This window comes from Phaethon lepturus, unplaced genomic scaffold (genome assembly GCF_000687285.1).
Source record: "Phaethon lepturus isolate BGI_N335 unplaced genomic scaffold, ASM68728v1 scaffold4225, whole genome shotgun sequence".
Lineage (NCBI taxonomy): Eukaryota > Metazoa > Chordata > Aves > Phaethontiformes > Phaethontidae > Phaethon > Phaethon lepturus.
The window spans coordinates 88,171-108,798 of record NW_010538240.1 but is presented as its reverse complement, the minus strand read 5'-3'; the positions used below and the strand labels follow the sequence as shown (position 1 = coordinate 108,798).

The window sequence follows — 20,628 nt, the reverse complement described above, 5'->3', positions numbered from 1 at the left end:
GGTTATGACTGTCCCAGAAGCAAGAAGCTATGTAAGAATTAATTTTAAGAGCTTTATGGAGAATAACCAAGATTTTCATACACTGCTTAAGTGCTCATGCATATGTTCCTCCTTCTCATGATTATAAAATGCGTGCTGGATGCCTCACTATGTCACGTCAGCTATTTGTCTTGAATCTGTCAAAGATACACAAAGTATCTGCCTCTTGGAAATTACATATTCCACTTCTCTACCCAGAAGAAAGTACTGTGTTTTCAGCTATCACATTTACACAAAGATTTTACATGTTTCAGACACAAAGCCAGTATATTTCTCTCTTCTTGGTCATCTTTACGATGCCTATTTCAACCTCACGTGATAAAGATAGAAGGCAGAGCAAATTTAGCAGAATGTTTCTCAGAGGAGAAATGCCTTGCTGGTTTATCAGGAAAGTGAAGCACCTTTTGTGGTTTTTACAATATGATTTCCCCCTTCTCCTACTGTTCTGAACCAACCTACTGATGAAGACAGAGGATTTGCACACGCTGGAGGCTGAAGACTTTTAGTTATCTACAGACCACTGGTCCTTTTGTGCAATGCAGCTTGCGGTACTCTGAAGAAACAGCCACTACTCTGAATTATTACAAACTCCATCCTCTTTCTGTTGGGCATTGACTTGCTCAAGACAGTCAATCGTTCCAGTTTCATTACCATGAAGAACAGCAGCACCAATGCATGACAGGAAAGCTGAGACTATCCTTAAGATGACTTTGTTTTATCAAAAATAACAACATGGCTAAATATTGCATGCAAAGTGCCAGTCTAAGTCTGGAAGAAAAACCACAAGTGACCCTGAACAGCAAGAGACACTCAGCTTTAAGGTGACATCCATGCAATGCTAATATAAAACTAAAGCAGTTTTGTGGAAACACAAATAAGGACATCAAGAAGATGACACCAAATTCACAAGGGTCAGACCAGATGAGTTTTAAAGGAATGCCTGATTAATATTTCTGTGAGGGTAATAGCAGAGAAATTAATTGCTTAACATCCAGATCAAAAGTTCAACTGTACTTTTACTGAAACAATTAAAAGGGCCATCTTATGCCTTCCGTGAAGGCAATTACCTGCCTTAATCAGAACCTCAGAGTGTTCCATAGTGTCTCGCAGAGAAATCTGCTCCCCCTCTATCCAGAGGGGATCAGTCTTACTGCAGCTCATTTGTCACTGAATTGTTTCTCACAAACACCAGTATGAACTACCCTGTCACTGCTCTGTCGCTCTGACTGTCCAAAATACACAGAATAATGCATCTGAACTTTTCAACAGTGAATCACAACTGACAACTTGGAAGATCATCAAATACAGCTACGCCCAAAGACATACTGGTGAGCAGAGTGGGTAAGTAGTGCTGAGATTAAAGAGTACAGGGAGGTTGACGTTAGTTAGCAGTTCCCTTAGAACCCAACATTTAGAAAGGCCTTGAGAATCTCTCTTACTCTGAGGATCCCTCAGACCATTCTGATAAAGAGCAATAGGGAGTGAGACAACTAAAGACTACTTTACCCTCTCCTTAAAACAGTTACAAATTGGTGGAATCTCAGCACCAGACACAGAAATACTTTAAAATACTTTCTACTATATTCTAGACTAGCAGCCACTGCTTGACCTTCTATTAAAAGAGGAATGAACATGATTTTAATTTAAGTATTCATATTTTAAATTATTGTAATATGAAGAGAAAAAAAAACTAAGTTATTGCACTGTAGTCCTGGAACACGAATGAAAAAGAGACAAATGACATCCAAAAGTTATTTCTGTACATCTGTTTTCACGTCTTTGTACACATACAGATACGTATGTAAGTGGTCCACAAATATGGGTCAATACCTCACACACATCTACCAAATGATCCAGTTGCTTCCTCTAAGGGTTAAAGTAGTAAAGCAACTGCCTGGGTATGCCTGGTTCTGACATTATAATTAGCATAAATAGTTCACAGTTATGTAATGAAGGGGCTGCAATCTGGACAGAAAGTAAGAAGCAACTGAGAAGTATTACCATATAATATCCTGCATCACCAGAACATGAAAACAGTAAAAATTTGAAAAGGAATATCCAAAGCCAGCAATCAATCTGGTACACCATAAGGACCCTGATTATCATCCACTGTGGTGGAACTCAGACTGCCTTAAGAACTCAAGAAGTTAGGCATTTATTCATCAAGTTACAGCTTTGCAGTACTGCAGCAGCCTCAACATTTTATTATCTTGGCCAGGTGTTTAAACAGCTTACAACATGAGTCAAACTTGACTTCAAGATTGATTCTTCTACGCAGCACTAATGCAGCTCAGTAGACTATTCTACAGTGCTATATAACAGACTGGAAACCAGCTCTTCACAGGATAAAATACTTACTTTGTGCCTGGCTTTTTTCCTGTGGAGCCAGTACACAAGAAAACAAGTCATCCCACTGGATAAAGGAGAGAAACTGGACTTCAGATAAGATGCATCTACAGAGTTCTTGACTACATAATCCCTCCCATACCTGTTCTACAGTTTTGTAATTAAATCACAAAATTGTGACTTAGAATTTTTGCTTAGGTTTTAGGGTTGAGAGGAGGTGCAGATATCCTAAGACTTTAAACTGGATAGTAAAACAAGCTTTCAGCCAGATAAGGAGTGTGGATCTAGAACACCCTGCTAACAGAGGAGATTAAAACCATCTAATTCATGGCCACATGGACCCCAACAAATGTGTTATGAGGGTAAGACAGAGTGCCCACTGCAGCATGGAGTGTAGCATACTGACTCAAGCAGCACCTCACAGTTTTAGTTCCCTTGGACCCACCACACAGTTCATTCAGCACTCTCAGCTGTGGAGCCTGCAGGCTCAGCGTCTCCAGCAGACAAAGTCCTGTTGATTTCAGCTCCTCTTGCCCCAATATCCAGTTGAGTATCTTCCAACTGAATTCCAGGTATAAAGAAAGCATAAGCACATTTACTATCATTACTTTGTAGGTGACTGCACTACTGTACTTTGATATCTCAAACTGAACTATCAAAAACAGTCCTGAAATTGTCTAATCCTTGACTCTTACGGGCAGAGGTCGCCAGTTGTGGTCATATGCTTCCTAAGGATTAGGGTGAAACTCAGCACATTCGTTTCTAGTCAAGACAATTACCAGGTTTGAGCTCCAGCCCTGGGGACTTAAATGAATACACTAAGTCCCTGTAGTAATAAAAGTTTATCGTTCTTAGGCTTTAACTGCTCACAGTGAATTTGCAAGTCAGCAGCAAGCAGAAGCAACCAAAAGACCTTTGCAGAGGGAAAACAATCCTCCAAGTTAGAAAGCAACAGCTTCACAAAGCATAAGAAAGCCAATAACTGTAAACATACAGAAATACACAGCCTCTGAAACGGGACACTTCAAAATGAGGTACATCTCATACTTCAGAATTATAGAGCATCCATTTCTATTACGATACGTTAACTGTAGCTACCCTAATTACCTAGAGAGAGAAAAAAACCCCAACACACTCTTGTTCGATTTCTGCCATTTAATTTGCTTGCTGGGGGATCCTTTTGCTTAATATGTATTTATGCTATTTTCCTTGCAAGGAATATGTTGCCATGGAGCACCAATCATGGGCATTAATAAGTGATTCTGCCTTTCTGCCTCCCTCTTTTTCTTCTGCCTTTTTGAACTTCACATCCTTCAATGGAGGGACTGAATCTTATTACATGTTAGCCTTCACCTTTTGCTGGGTATGCAGGGCAAAACTATAGTGAGCTGTGATTACATTTGTTTTGATTTCAGGGAATGGTTTCATCCAAAAGCTGCCCATAAAAGTCTTTCCCCATTTTTCATTGGCACTTTGCTTTGACAGAATAGAGTTTCCTTTCGTTAGAATGAGAAGGTGGCAGATGGGAGAGGGAGGAGGATCCAAACAGACAGAGAAGTATTGCACAAGACTCATGCCGAACTTGTCAACAGAACAAGATTTCTTTACTAGAGTGCCAAAAAAAAAAAAAAAAAAAGCGGCTGCTTCATTATTTAACAAATCTACAAGGGCTATACAGTAGCTTTCAAGCTTTTTAATTTTAGGGTATCCAGAATTTACCCAAGAAGAATCTTGCCTTGCAGTTAACTTGATCAACAGTGTACTATTGAGACTGAAGGAATCTCAGTGACAGCAAACGGTCATACTACTCCTGCTGTAAATGGTAGGCAACACAAGGCTCGGATGTAAGCAGCATACATTTGGATTCCTGGTTCTTTTCATTAGTAGGTGACAAAATGATCCTCGGGGAGGGGGAAAGGTGAGTGGTCTTAGAACAGCAAGGATATCAAACCCTGATACCTTCAACATTTTTTCCTCTTTTGGGCCCACAGAAAAAATTCACATCAGCATTAAGGTTATTACTGGCCACATGCATCCAAAAAAGCAACATAGACTAACAACCCTGATTACGTCTCCATTCTGGCACAGGGAGACTTGCAGCTGCCTTCTTCCTGCCTGGCATTCCTCTATAGGAGAACAACAGGAGAACTGCACTGCTGGGACTAAATGAAGACTCCAGGTTAAATAAACATCTCTAAAAGTTGCCTCCAGTACAAATCCTTTCAATACCCACCAAGAATTCCTGTAACAGAGGAGACTAAAGTCATGTTCAGTGACCACAAATCAGACAGTGAGAGGATCATCCAAAAACTCATGGTAGGGCACAGAGACTAGTGAGAGTTTTCCCCTCCTCTGTACAAAAGTAACATAAATAAAGTACTTAACTTCTCTTGCCTAAGCAAACATCTACTTCTAGGAAAAGGCCAGAATTACCCATGCTCTGGGTCTACATCATAGAGAACCAGTGAGTGCTACAGATTTGTCATACATGACACATCATCCTGCATGTTCAATGAGAAGCACACATAAACATGATGAATTCATATGCAACTGTGATTTCTGAAATAATCCCATTTGGAGGGCTCAGTTACAGAACTCCCCTTGAAGTAAAGGTCACAGTTTTGATCTACTGTATTACATCAGCGGGGAACAGTAACAAATTATTAATTACTCCTATCAAAACTAGGGAACAATTTATTTTACAGGAGTTGCAAGTAAGCATTTATTAAATCAATATCACAAAAAATACACACGTTAGCAAATGTAACAGCTACCAAGATTCTGTTAATACAACAAAATTCATCAGGCTACACTGCAAAACAGTCCTTACTTCTTGAGCATACATACATCTTTCACACACCAAGCATCCCATGTGTTCATTTAGAAGTACAACATGTTGCAGGGTTTTAAGAGATACACCTTTCATCTCATTCAATTTTAAAAGACCTTGAAATGCTCAGAACTGAAAAAAACAGTACAAGAGAAAGCACGCAGGAGGAAACAGTTCAGGATTAAAAAAAAAAGGAAGTTTGTAAGCCAAAGCAAACACACCTTTCAAGCCAAGTGAGCTCCCTACTCAGAATTAAACTATTATATGGATTTGTGTTGCTTGTCATCGTGCCCATTATCTAAGATGTCTGAACTCAGCAAGATAGCAGCTGGTGTCACTGAAAATCAAATGCATAGAGAAGACAACCTCCAGTCTAAGATCTTCAACATTCACAGCAAAGCATCTGCTTACTTGTTCAATCTCTCGGCAACTCAGATTTGTTACCAAGGTCACGATGGGTTAAATATTTTTAAAATTAATAGCAAAATGCCTAAAGAAGGGGAATGGGAGATCATTAATGATGTATCCCAACAGAATAATTTCCCTGTGTTTTATTAAGTTGTTGTTCTGTGCATCATCCACAAGGTAAAAAAAAAAGAAAGCTCATCAAGTTCAGAATCCTTCCTATTCAAAGTTCCTGAATGACAGAAATGCTTTCCTACTGAGAAAAATGGAAACTGAAGTCTTCTAGCCATATATGTCCTTCATTCATCAGAGAAGGATTGTGTCTTGCATTACAGAACGTCTCATTGGCAGTGGTACTCTGGGGGATACAGAACAGCCTGATTCTCTTTTACAACGTGAATAAGAGAAGATTTGTGAACAACTTGTAGATTTTTAAGTCACTAGCACTGCAGGTCACATAATATCAAAATGCTGAGAATCTGCTACATTTTGAGAAGTCCCCCAGAGGAACCGAGGTCTGGGAAGGCCAAAGGGCCATAGAGAACATTGGAGGTCACTCTCACAGCTGGTATAAGCATCAGAAATTTCACTGTGGTACAACATCACATGAGCTGGCTGAAGGTACTTAAAAAAAAAACAGGTGTACAAAAGAGTAAATATGGTTGCCAGGCTCCCTGGCTGTAACTTCACTCACAGAACAGCCCATGTCAAAAGCAAATAGCAAGTGAATATTACCTCTGTATAAGAGCAGAGTTAAACACTGGACTTTGTATCCTCTTTGACAGCTTATTTGGCAGTTTCACCTCTTCCATGTATTGCCTTGGGCTAGTGCTCCCCATCATAATTGCTTTATAGTAATCTAGTAATTTGTTCCAATACAAGGCTACAAGCAGGGATATAATGAGATGCTAAACCTGCACAAAAGGGAGAGAGAAGAGAACTAAGCCTATAACATGAATTGCTGGCATCATGTGAAGGCCTTCCTAGAAAACATTTAATTTAGCAAATCAGTGCTATAATATATACAAGCAATGTTTAAAGCCAGAATCAATACAACATAACTTATCTTCTCAAAGTAATTACTCCATTAGATTTGTAGAGAGGAGGAGTATTTAGGCCAGAATGCTTATTAAGCCAGGGAAACTATCACTATCTCATCTTAAAGGGGTGGGGAGCGGGGGGAATCTATCAAGGACTCCTCAGCATACTGTTTTTTAAAATCACTACAGTTGGGGGGGCGGGGGGGGGAATGTGTGTTGCTGGCATTGTTAAATGTGTGTTGCTGGCGTTGTTGGTTGGGTTTCTTTGTTTTTAAGAACACTAACAGGTGTGCTACCATCTTTAGCAAGTTTAGAGCTATCACGATCAAATACATAGGTAATACAGGCATTTTGCTCCTCAGAGACTGATGGGCACCAAGACCTTTATATGTAGCAGTAGCTTCTCACTTCATTCAGCTTCCTGCAAACTACGGTTATGTTTGAAATCATGCCATAAACAACTATAACATGCTCTACCCGATTCCTGTTTGATTTACTTGATCAGTATTAATATATCAACCTTTCTCACTGCTGCACAAGAAACGTTTAATGTGCTGTGTTAACTATCTCTTGAAGCCCTGTTCAGTATAGCTTTCAGGCCTTCTCACGTTCTCACTGTACAAATAAGCTCAACAATCTAAAAATAAAGTTAGACAAAGACATTTCTCAGAAATAATAGAAGTCCCAGCTTAGCCTGGTTGCTCCTCAGAGACTCTGCAAAAAGCACAGGAAAAAGCACAATAGTGAAACGATTCTCAAAAGTATTTTTTATTTTAATTACTTTGTTACCTCCCTTCCATAAAGAAATGTTTGAGTGAAACAAGTTCAAAATATAAGAACAAGTAAAGGGTAATTTTTACAAATATGCCAACGTTTCATCTCTGATTTTAAAAAAAAATATTAGGGAAAAAAAGTAAATACTCCCTCCTGTAATTTTTTAAAATTTCCCTCCTGCCAACCCTTAATTTGCAAAATTTCTACTCAACAATACGCTTAGAAGTTTAAGCGTTGAGGTTGTTACATATACAGAATCCAGAATTATCAGCACATCTTACTAAGGCATTGCTCAGTAGGATAGTAGTGAAGCCTTAATTTGTTGCACTTCCAAGTGCTTTCAGCTGCTTTGCTGGCCTTGTGCTTTTACTTCGATGAGCATCTCTCTTACGTGTTCTAGATGACTCCCTGAAGCCAGACATTTGTCCTTCCTTTTATTTCATTTTATAGCCAACAAACTCTTAATCTCTCTTTTGTGAGCAAGGGTGAGTATTTTTGTTACTCCTGTTTGCTTCCTTGAAAATTAAGATAAATATGCCTTAGATATATTGGATATATTTGTCGTCTTCTTTAAAGTAATTGTTGCACTTAAAGCTTGCGAGTAAACAAATATGATGAAATCTAATTTGTTTTCTAAATGCTTAGTATCCAGCCAGTGAACCCTCTGACAAAGGATTGCATGCATCTATACTGCAGCTCCTACTCTTTAAGAGTCTTCCCATCCTCCATAATTTTCTAAAACCAAGTGGAACAACTTTTCCTTTTCACGAATACCTGCAAGCAAGAGCTCTCTACTCACTCTGCTTCAAGTCAAATTCTTGCCTGGTAGCATTTACTGGTTGTTTGCTAGCTTCCTGTGACAATTATCTCCTCTAACTGCCACTCATAGTTCCAGCTTTATGGTTTCAGCTGTCACCAGAGGTTAATATTGCATGCTTGCCATCTTTTGTAGGGTTCTTGACACAGCAGAATTATCCCTGTAGATGTGATATGGCGTCTTGCAGGAAACATAATGACAGTTAGTGCACAAGAGCTCAACTCTAGACAAACTACAAGCTGACACCACAGTGATACATAAAGTTAAATTAAAAATTTTACAAGAACTGGGAGGTTTTTATACAGAAAAATAACAGGTTTTACCTTCAGAGCCTAAGCAGCTCTCTGTCTGGTAACAACAGGAAACCACACTGTAAACAATATGACAAGTACTGCATTATTACCTGTATATATACTAAATTATATAAATTAAGATAGAGATAGGCACACCAAGATTAATTATATTTTAAAATTGCCTGAGGGGAAGGAAAGTGATTGCAATTATTATTAGTTGTAATGGGGTATTAAAAGCAAAAAAAATAATCAGGTCCCATTACGCTAGGCAGTGCTAAAATACACTAACAGGCAGTTTTTATTCCAAAGATTTCACAATCTAAATTGGCAAGATACACAGAGAAGAGAGGAAGATGAACAAAGCATTGTGCAGAGTCAAATCGCCCAAAACACGCATCAAAACAGTGGCAAAGGCTGGAAGAGAAGGTAGCTGTAAAATCTAGACTTCATTTCAGTCACAGAAGGTGCAGTACAGCCAGATCTTATCCTAAACTCTGGAGTTTCTTTCTAGGGGGTCAATGCAATTCAATTTTTTCCTTGTGGATCTAATTAGCTTTTCACAGCAAAATATCCTCCCTTTCTTATAACCAGCGGCCACTGACTTTAGGCAATTTGGTTGGTACAAAACTTTTTTTAGCCCCATCAGAAGGCTTTTCCAAATGCTTGAATTAGCATTTCCTCATTTCTGTCCTCATCAATTTACACCCACAAATTCATAAAATAGTTGGCAGCTTGGCTTTCTATTAGCCCTTGGAAAAAAAGCTCAAAGAGATCCGAGGATAATATTTTGTGAGGGTAACTTGCTGAAAATAACAAAAAAATCAGGCATTTGAAATTCATTTTCAGCTTCTATCTTACTAGAGGAACAATTAGATTGCCTGGAGCATGAAACAGTCTACGGAAAAGAAACACAAAGCAAGAAGCCATTTGAACAGCACTGTTAGGGCTTGCTGTATCTAAACATGACAGGAAAATTGTGATGTCAGATCTGTATCTAGCTATGTAAAAAGCACTCAGGTACTCAGTTAATGACATGATCAAGGCTGCTTTTTTACAACTAATATAACCAAAGCAGTTTACATTTCGAAGAGCTATTTTAACCATCAAAGCCACATTAAGAGCTAAATGACATACAAAATGGCTCTGCCAGAGAACACATTTAAAAGGCCGACACATGACCCCCATGAAAATGACAACAGTGGTGGTTACTCGAAGTCCTGCCAGGTGCCCTTTAATAAGCAGAGAATGCGATTAGTGCTGCAATGCAAAGAGACAGTGTGCTGCAACATGACTCCATGCTGGTCTGCCAGGAAACCTTTACAATAGAGACCCTGGCCACACTGGGATTTTTCATGCATAATAAATAAAGCAATAGGCTATCAGACTGAGGCTCCTTGCTGAACATCAGTGCCCTCCACTGTGTATGCTGAAGATTCCTCCAAATACTACAGCAATATGAAAAAGCAAGAGAGAGAATTTATGATTTGTCTCTTTATGACAGACTGCTGAATCCCCTGGGACCAAATGTCAGACACATGACTACATCTGCCGCTTCGTAGGGCTGCTGCGAACAACTAAATAATACTGTCAGCATGACACAGAGATCAGTCCATCAGCCTGCATGGTCTCCTCTCCCCATTGGTGCTCACTCTGCCATAGAAATATACCTTTCATAATCATTACAGTACTTCCTCAACTGATGCTTTATGCAATAATTTAGTCGGAATCATGGAACTTCACTAAAGGAACGTGACCTCGTTAATTAAGAGGTAGTGCCTCCCACGTAAGAACCCTTCTGCTTCCGTATAACCAAAATGTTTGGGATGTCATTAACACCGCCACCATTTTAGGTGTGTATCACCAGCTCCCTAAAAGCTTGGGATCGCTTTGATCACATTTGTTTTCCAGCTCACAATTGCTGTGTTCTTTCAGCATAAGAACATAAAGAGCAAATTTTAACAGATCGTGGAATCATAGTTCTTTTACTGCCCCTGTAACACTACTGCACACTATAGTACAGAGCATTTGAAGCACCACCTGCCATACAAGTGGAGAGATGTTTTATCCTAATTTCCTTACAAAAACTATTCTTTCATTAAATTTAGTATTACTGCTTACTCTCCAACTGGATGAATTGCAGCTTCAGAGGGATGTGAATGCCCACATCATGATATTTACAGCAGTGGTTGCACATGAGCCACAGAGAAGACAGAATCTTGAAATAGATCACAGGTTCTAAAATGCAGCAAACAGAAAAGGCAACAGGAGACAAAACTAACCTTCTTCTGGAATGGCCTATTATTTAACAGAAAGTTAAGAAGTTATTTTTAAGATGTTGTATGAAAATGCTGTTGCACTGAACACACTGACACGAGGCTCAATGTGATCAGACTTGTCTCCTCATACGTCACTTGTGCTTCCATGTGCAAAACACATGGTTGGGTGGCCAGCTTGAGCATTTTGGGGTTTTTTGTTCTTGTTGTCACATTAATTACACTGTGTCCTACCGTTACTCATGAGGAAAAAGCAGTGCTAAGTAGCTAACCTGAAAAGAAAAAAAGCCCAAAAGAGACAGAACCACGTATCAAGGGAGTACCTGCATGACAGTAATCATGAAGCCCAATTTCTTCTTGTGACCACTGCTGCACCACCGTCACCCTGCACTGACAGTGCCCCTGCAGTGTGGGTCACTACACAGAAGTATCAAAGGCGGGATTTGAGGACTATCTCACTGAAGGAGGTTTTTAATCCTCCGTGCAAGAAAATAACACAGCCCTGAGCAGAAGTCAGAATTCACCACCCTGAAAAAAATTTGCGCTGTTTGAAGTAGCCACACATCCAAACACTCTTCCCCTTCAAAACACCATACCAGAAAACGTTCACTGGAAAGGACCATGTCTTTCTCTTCCAAACACACGAAAGTAGTTACAGTGTCCAAGTTACCTATTGCATCAGCAGAAAAATCACCAATTAGATTTGGTATCAGCCACTGCGCTACGGTAGACATACACAGACTAAGTAAGAAATAACTGCTTACAAAAGTACAGCCAAGGGGATGCAAATTCCCCTTTGAAGGCTGCTTTAAAGATGGCCTTCAGTTGAAGCTAGTAAGCTTTTAAAACTGTTTTTAAAACAAGCACTTACCCTTATACATCCTCCAGTATCTTTAAAAAAACATATATATTATTGGTTTGTACAGGTTGAGAAAATGGCTAAAAGGAAGACCAAAAAGGGATATTATGCTTTACTACGTTTTGGGGAGACAGATTATAGAAGTGTCATCCTTGTAATGTGGGGTTGTTTTTTTTTTATAACTACTTCAGGGAGGCTTGAATAAAATTTTTTAGGTTTAATTTTTATTAAAATAAGACACTTGCATTTGAGGGCTCTTCAAGGCATTCTGTCCTGTGCCATGTGGTTGGAGTACAGTCAAGAAATGCATGTTTTATAGGAACTCTACTTTTGCATAGTTAATATTGCTTGATTAATTAAGTTGTAGCATTGTATGAACCACATGTCACATACTAAGTGTTCTCTTACAGGATAACTATTCTCTTTTTTTTTTTTTTTTTTAAAAAAAAAAAGACTTTGAGTATCGAAGTCTTAGTGGGGAGCTGACAGGAACCTGGTAAGAGCCTTCTCCATAAATACCATTTCTCATCATATGCTTTTTAGCATAAGAATCAAACCTCCTTACTTTTTCAGTGTTGGTAAGAATCAAACCTCCTTTACTATAGACTCTCAAGCCAGGAAAAGCTCAACTTTGTCACAGTGATTTAGTTTCATGACGTATTTCAATCGTTCAAAGATTCTGTCTTCATATCATGAAGTTCAGTGCTACACGATGCAGCCAGCATACTCAGGTTGAAAAGACAGCCTTTGTTGTGCTCAGTAAGTACATACACAGTTTTCAGTGTTGGAAGAAGTTTTTCAGATGGGACATGTTATTCAATATTTATTAAATAACTATGCATTTTTTTCAATCAAAAATAGGCTGGCTCCCATGATGATTAATCTTTGATTGAGGTGAAAAGTGCAAGGTTTTTTCTTATTAGGCAGGAATTTTTGTTTTCAAGTGAAAGGTCATACAAACATGAAAAATATTATAATACTTGCAAATTTTAGAATTAGTATTACAGGACAACCCCAAACCAAAACAAAAATGTAAATGTTTTCACCAAGAGTTAGAAATGATGATGTTTACACTTTTTCATGTACTAACTATTACTTTTAACTCATTAAGTTTAGAAACATAGGTATATTTGGAGACATCCCACACCTCCTTTTCTTTTATATCAAACATTTACCTCATGATCAAATGAAAACTGTCTTCCAGTTTACCCGTGAAAAAGGAGTCAGTGCCACCACAGTGAAGAGAACAGCCAAATTTTGCACTAACTTCGGTAGAAGCAAGCAAGAAAAAAGAATTCAAATAACTGAACTGTACAAATGGATGCAGACTATATAAAGCAACATGAAAAAACTAACCTTGCTTGCTAGCCCTACAAATCAGTTTGTATCATCAGCAAGATGACTGGAACACAACTTCAGCATTTGTGAAATGAATCATAAATCTAGCCTCTCCATCTTAAAAACACTTCTATTTAAAAAGATGATGCAACAAAAAGCACAAACACATTTATATATACAACCAGAAATAGTAACTTGAATATTATACTGTTAAAGGATTGCTTTTTGGTTTACCTTTCGTAGCAAACTTGAGTTATTTCAGTCTAAAAGTCAATCATTCAAGCATCTACTAATTAAGAAACTGATTATATAGTTGTCCTAAATAAACTCTGCTTGAATTACAAGTTATTAGAAAATTTTACAATCAAGTAAACATATTTGCAGAAATCTGTGTGATATCTTTCAGGAATATAACACTTAACAGCTTTGAACCAGTGACAAGTGATCAGAGAAATCCTACCACAAAATGTTCTAAAAAGTCAACCTTTAAAAGCATATGTAAAAATTAATTTCAGGAATAAGACATATCATAGTTCATATTTTAGTTCAAAAAATAGTAACATCACATCTCTGTTGTCCTTAAAATAAAATCGACTAGCTTCCAGCATTGATAATTTTCCCATTTAATTCAACGAGTGTAGCACACAGCTTAGACAGGAATATGATGTTCTTTACATATGCAAAGTTCCTAGTTTATTGTAAGTTACTTCTAGAATTTTTTCCCCCTACCCATTTTTTCCCCAGAGGTTTCTGCCTAGAAGGCAGAAAGCTTAAAAGGACATAAGGAGAGAGAAGGTTGTTCAAACTCTGAATGCTTTGTTTTCATGCATACTGGGGAATCTGCTAGCAGTACACTTTTACTTCATCAATTCAGCAAGAAACACAATGTGATTCTTCAGATTGCTCTTCAGCTGACATTCAGAAGCACCAGCCTGACAATTAATACAGACATGTGACACTGAACAGGTAGAGAGAAAGTAAAGGAAAAATCTTTTCTTAAAGCCAGCCATAAACTCAGTAGAACTTAAGAAGTGCACTATAAGGTTTAATTGTAAAAGGATAATTAGAAAATATCCTACAGTATACATGGAAATACACTACATATACAGAACACCACCTCTGTGGCCACTTAATGAAACTGATAAGACATCAAGCTAAAATAAATACCTTAAAAATTAGGACATGGAATGCAGGTTGGATAACAAATAGTTGGTTTCTCCACACCTGTCATACCACCCTCAAGAAAAATCAAGGAAATTCTTAACATCTCAACGCAGTCATGGCAATCAAAAACGTCTGTGTGGATGGAGTGCTGGACTGAAACTTAAGACGACTGTTTCACTTCTATCTCTGATTAGCATAGAATTCCTTTCTTAATTTCTCTCACCTTGTCCGTTAATAGAGATAATTATGCTGACCTCCTTTATAAAGCACCTGAAAAATCTATAGATAAAAACGTTCTTAAAATTATAAATAATTGCAATTATGTGTCAAACTCCCATTATCAACTCATCACATGAAAACAAGAATCTGATTGTTCCTGGAATCAGTAGACAAAATTCAATGTTTCCACCAACATTAGCTTCCTAGTAATTTCACCATTATTACAACAGCTGCATTATACTAAGATATAACCTGACTGCCGTTGACTAACATTTTGAAGATTTTCCAAGCTTCAAACAACAAGAGACCCAAGATTTTTTTTTCACTGAAAATTCCCATGTTAAACAAAGATACTTTTGACCAGCTTCAAACTTAGATGTTACTCTGAATCTGCAGCTTGAATTGCTGCAGTGGTTCTGTTCTACAACAGGATGTAGCACTTCGCAAATATATTTTGCTGTTACATCCATCAGCCTCTCTCTCCTTACAGGGGCTGGTCAACAAGGGTACCTTTTCATCATCACCAGATATGCTACCGGTTTCTCTTCTTTCTTCCACATCTATACATTACTCCTATCATCTGCACACAATGCCCTTAATCACTCAGTATGTTTGATGTGCATGTTTTTCTTTCATCTTGTGCTACTTAAAAATGAAAAAAAGGTGAGAGGACTTGATATAAAATTAAGCTACTTACCAACTACTGCCAGATTATGCTCTGAGCCACATGCGATCTGAAAAAGAAGTATGAATAAAAGAGAACCCACTTACCAGTAGGAAGACAAACACAATTACGACAGGAAATTAAAAATTAACCTGAAACAGCTACAGTTTGTAAAATGTAAAAATCAAGGTTGAAGTGCTCTCACTTTTAAATGAAATTTCATTGTAGTCTCACTTAAGGGCTTGGTGGCAGGGAGGCGATGTTTGTTTATTTTGTTAACAAACAGGCATTTCCTTTTCAAAACCCAGTCACCACTGACATTTCAATCCTTAGGAGCAGGACTGGACACAATTCTGCAGAAACATCACACCCTTGACAACATGCACTGGATCCAGTAAGGCTATTCATGCATAGAGCAAACACAGATTCAGCCTTTGCAAGATCAGAGCCACACAAAGACAGCTGGGAATCAAAAGAGCAATCAAGATGTCCATTTCTCTTTTCTATACTGTTTTTCCAGATGACCCCTGTAGAACTGCACAAAGAATACAGGCTTAGTGTGACAAACCTAAAGTGATATGATCCCTATGGTCATTTGGCTAGAATGGAAAAAAAATACCATAGAACTCAACTCTTCTGTTAGCAGCAGGCTGGTTAATTTTTAAGAGCTGCAGAAAAAAAAAGAAACCAACGCAAACATTTTCTCCCAAGCTCATTAGTGATGCAAATCAGTCATGAATTTCTTTTCAAAGCAAACTTATAGTTCAGTGTATTTTTCTTTCTTCTTTGCAGATGCTGTGAACATGTCAGATGTTGAAGTTGCTTTAGCATGTATCACGTGGTATCACTCACTAAGCTTTCGTAAGTTCTTCACAACCGATGGTAACAAGCACTGAGAGCAGCCCGCTGCCATCCTGCAAGGGCTTGTCTCTCCCGTTGAATTGTTTTGCAATGTCACTGCTGGCATAATGGTCTGATGTAAGACATCATCTTACACAAGGTTACTCTGCTGAGTGTCCTCAAGTTTTAAATTAAAACACAAACAATCCCCTCAAAATCCTGTATCCAGTTCATTGTCTTGCACCTAGCTGCCAATTACACGTACTGCTGAGCTGGAAAAAATTAATAAGCACGTTATTCTACTTCTCAAAAGTACACTATATTAAAAAATAGAAGTCCATATCATCAAAATATTATATGGTCTTGTGCATGCATAGCTTTATAGTTTTTTACGGCCAGAGAAATTGCTACAATCACCTCAATGTCTGCATAACATAAAACCATAGAAGTTAACAAAACAGTCCTTGTACTCAGCCCACTGTGGTTGAGCATTTACTGCAAAAGAGATACTCAAGACTGACTAGTCTGAGTAACTGTATTACAAATAAACACGGCAATCACTACTACTCACAATGTAGGTGCACCACAACTGTGACATGAAAACATTTGGTCAATGCCATCCTAATACAACAATGGCAAGGAAGACAAAACAGACTCTTTAGGATAAAGGTGCTCAGCCAATACATTCAAACATTTCAGAAAACAGGGCAAGAAAAATAATTCAAGCACAACACACTCCAGCGTGGCCTCATCTTCAGAAAAATCAAGACAAAGCAGAAGGACAAGCGATGCCTTTGCAAGAGCACTAGCAGGGCTGCATCAAGTCTTCTATTCCACAACATTGAAGACAGGCAAAGCTTTAAGCCCTGACTATTAAAATGCATAAATCATTGCTATATCCCATATTATTATCCTCACCACACGTCAGAGCCCTACACAGGAGCAGCGCTGGTTCCTAATGCCTATTCAGTGGCTAATGCTCCCACCAATGCCTCTCGAGCTTAAAGGTTGATGCCATGGAAACAAGATCCACACATGGAAACACAGACGAAGGCTTTCTAGCAAAAAGCAAATTCTGCATCTTCACCAAGTGCTGAAAATTGGGAGGTACTGAAGCTGCTGCCAATAAAATAAATAAATTTCACCTAAGGTGTAAATAACCATATCTCAGCTATTTCCCTAGGAAATAGGCTAACACAGGCACCGATTCAAAAGCACCAGTACAAAAGAACTGCTCAGGCTGGTGGCTTGTACTTCCTGCCAGGATACTCTTCAGAAACACTGCATTAAGGGGGAAAAAAAAAAACACAACCACAAAAAAGCCCCAAAACAAACCCCAAAACACCCAAACAAGGTGATGTTTACAATGTAAAACATCCCCTGATGAAGCAGCATTTTCCTCCTGTATCTAATAGCAGCAGCTACAGAGCCTGCAAACCAGACAGAAGAACACTGGTGACCTCAAACAGCTCATGTAGCTGTTACTCTGCCCACTGTTCAGAGCCACCCACTTGTGAGCTTATAGGGTTATTCAGGAGTCAGTCAAACCGCACTGGGTACAGCCAGACCAGGAGCTGTTGTGTTATACAGACTCACCAGTTCTTGCCCCACGACAGCCACTCACGGCCAACAGGCTGTGCAGATGTGCTCACTGCAGCTCTGCAGCCCAATGGATAAAAGCTACTGCAAAGCACAAATGAAAAGTGCTGCTGCACCCCTTTCGGTCAGGTAAAAAACCCCTCAGTAGAAGTGCCAGCTTTGCCAACATTGACTGAAATCAAGCAAAATCACAAGCTGCTGAAGGCAGTGCCCTGGATTCACCTTCGATGGCCTGGAGCAAGGACAGCACATGCCATAAACCAGCAGTAGTACTGTGCTCCAAAGAATTTGCTAGATTGAGAGCACAAGGTTCACCACCTCTGCCCGATTACAGGGTGTCACCACCTGACAACACAGACCAACTTTGTAGGAGCCTCCAAGTAAAAAAACGCCCTTAGGGGACCCAAGTTAGCTTTCTGAAACGACAAGTCTTATTTACCATTCCATGATGCTCGCTACAGGCTACACCATCCACCCACAGGACTCCTGCTGGCCTGCACACCTATGGCTCTGGAGCTCAGAAGGGACCACACCACAGAGGTGAAGCAAGGTTGCCACCGCTTAATGAGCAGTGCTGCCTTGCAGGTATTTCATAACATCTTTTTTACAATAAGCTTTAAAATATGACACTCCCTTTTCATCATGACTCCCCACAACAGGCAACAATCAGCCAAGAACACATAATTTGCTGGTACAAACACAGACCAGCCAGAGAATAGCATTGTTGAACAGATGTTTTATGCTTACATTAGATGTAATAAGCTCTGCAGTCACTGCAGGTCACTGGGAGAAGCCTGGTATTTACTGCAGCAACCATAATTTTCTGGCTACTTCCCTTCTGTCCCCACCCCCAACGTGCTGCAGAGAAATTAAATTCCAACAGACATCTGCGTGCTCCCAGTGGATAAGTACATTCAAGGGTACTTATAAATACACAATAATGCTTTCTAATTGGGCAATATTTTTACATTGTTTTAATTGGGGGAAAAAAGAATCACTAATCTTAAAGGCAAATCAGAGTGACTGCTAGTGAGTGAAGCACTCAGAGAGCCTCAAGAAACATGACCCACACAGAAACAATTCATATTAAAGTTTCTTATCTGTTTGGAGGAAAATTTGAGAAGACTTGTGCAAGGATATTGTGATCTCTATATAAACGATCCCAAAGCGCTTTACAAACGCCTGTGAGGCACAGAAAGAATGCTTAGGGACCACTTTACTCAGAACTCATTTACCTTATTATCAGTGCCCTTTCAACCATACATAAATTGTTTGTTTCTTCCCTTTGATTGTTTGTTAGCAAGCTGTTTTCTACCTAGCAATGGTTGCAGTTCAGATCCATCCATCCATCCATCCAGATTAACACATGTGGTGAGAAGCTGCCAGGGGCCCAGCATTTTATTAATCATAAATAGACAGGACATAAGTTGCATGGATGGTGAGGAAAGACCTTCGCACAGCAACCACTAACTCTGGGCAAATAACCAACATCCTTCTGCAGCCAGCAGATATGCCTATGGCCCACCCCTAACAAAAATTAACTGATTGAATGTAAAAGCAGTAGGTTACACAAAATAGAGAAAGTATTTTACTTAAGATTAAAGGATTTTTATATATTTAAAATACTGTATGATGGATAAAAATAGCATGTTTAGTATATATTATATATACATTCATATATATATTTGTATATATATAAAAATGTGTGCATACATAATATACGCATGCATATTAGGAAGAGAAGATTATCTACTCAAGAAGACATTATTAGGGAAGAAGGTTCAGAGGACAGGTTAGGGTAAATACAGATGTGCTGGGTTTGGCTGGGATAGAGTTAATTTTCTTCACAGTAGGTAGTATGGGGCTGTGTTTTGGATTTGTGCTGGAAACAGTGTTGATAATACAGGGATGCTTTCGTTATTGCTGAGCAGTGCTTACACAGAGTCAAGGCCTTTTCTGCTCCTCACCCCAAAGCCCTGCTTCCCTGGAGGTGGCTGAACGCCTGCGTGCCGATGGGAAGTGGTGAATGAATTCCTTGTTTTGCTTTGCTTGTGTGCACAGCTTTTGCTTTACCTATTAAACTGTTTTTTATCTCAACCCATGAGTTTTCTCACTTTTACCCTTCCAATTCTTTCCCCCATCCCACTGGGGGGAGTGAGCAAGTGGCTGTGTGGGGCTTATTGCCAGCTGGGGTTAGACCACAGTAACAAAGCACCACCCTCTTATATCTGAGATAGAAATCCTTCTGAAGAATAACTATCCCTCGTTTTGCTCCCACATAGTCCTGTGAGGTAAGAAAGTATTGTTCTCTCATTTGTAGACATTAAACAAACATATACAGGATAAAACCGTGTGGATATTTAGACATACAATCTCCCATTGATTTCAAAAGGTAATTAAGAGACAAAATACCTTTTGTCAACCATCCCCTGAGGGACTTACGAGCACTATAACAAAACAAGTCTGACAGTGTCTAAAAACCCAAGTTTCAGGCTAGTACTTTGACTGCAAGGCTCTTCTCTTTTCTTTCTGTACTCCCAGGGCTCCGACTGAGGATCTGTTGTGCAACCCATCAGGAAAAATATCGCATCAGAACTGCAGGCAAAGTGAGCCTAGGTCTGCAGCAGAATTGAAGGGACAGTACAGGGGATTGCAAGGAAGAGGCCCAGGGAGCTGGACTCACAAGGGGAATGCAGAATGAAAATTCACAAGCATCTGAACATCAGAGTGCTTAGCTAGAACAACAAAAGGACCCCAACGCCATGTATTTTGGGTTCACTGCCCTATGAGTACAGGTTAATTCCCTACAGTGCAATTACTTCCCAAAACATTCAAGGATACAGAGGCTTCCATCACTTCTCAGAGGCAAGAGCATGATGTACAAAATAGGTGTCTAAGGATGAATGAAGATACGATGTTTAAAGAGTTGCATCCAGATTCTAGTCATTACCATTTCTAACTTTTTAACTGCTCTAAAGCAGAGTGGGGGCTTAAAAGGGTGTGCACATAAGTACTTTTACCCAGGACTTTGTATTTGCCTTTAGCCATGGCATCTCATGTCTTTTGACGAATTTCACTGTAAGGAAATTGCCAGGGGCAGAAGATGGCAAATTTTATTCCTTCTGGGA

The 20,628-nt window shown here is 39.1% G+C and overlaps 1 protein-coding gene across 1 annotated transcript in view; it reads right to left on the bottom strand.

Annotated features, from left to right (window-relative positions):
* SERGEF (secretion regulating guanine nucleotide exchange factor) overlaps window positions 1-20,628 on the bottom strand; it is a 158,921-nt gene that overhangs the window by 50,685 nt on the left and 87,608 nt on the right. The window contains exon 10 of the mRNA XM_010286715.1: window positions 15,095-15,131. Within this exon, the coding sequence (XP_010285017.1) occupies window positions 15,095-15,131 (37 nt within the window). The remainder of the gene's footprint in view (window positions 1-15,094; window positions 15,132-20,628) is intronic.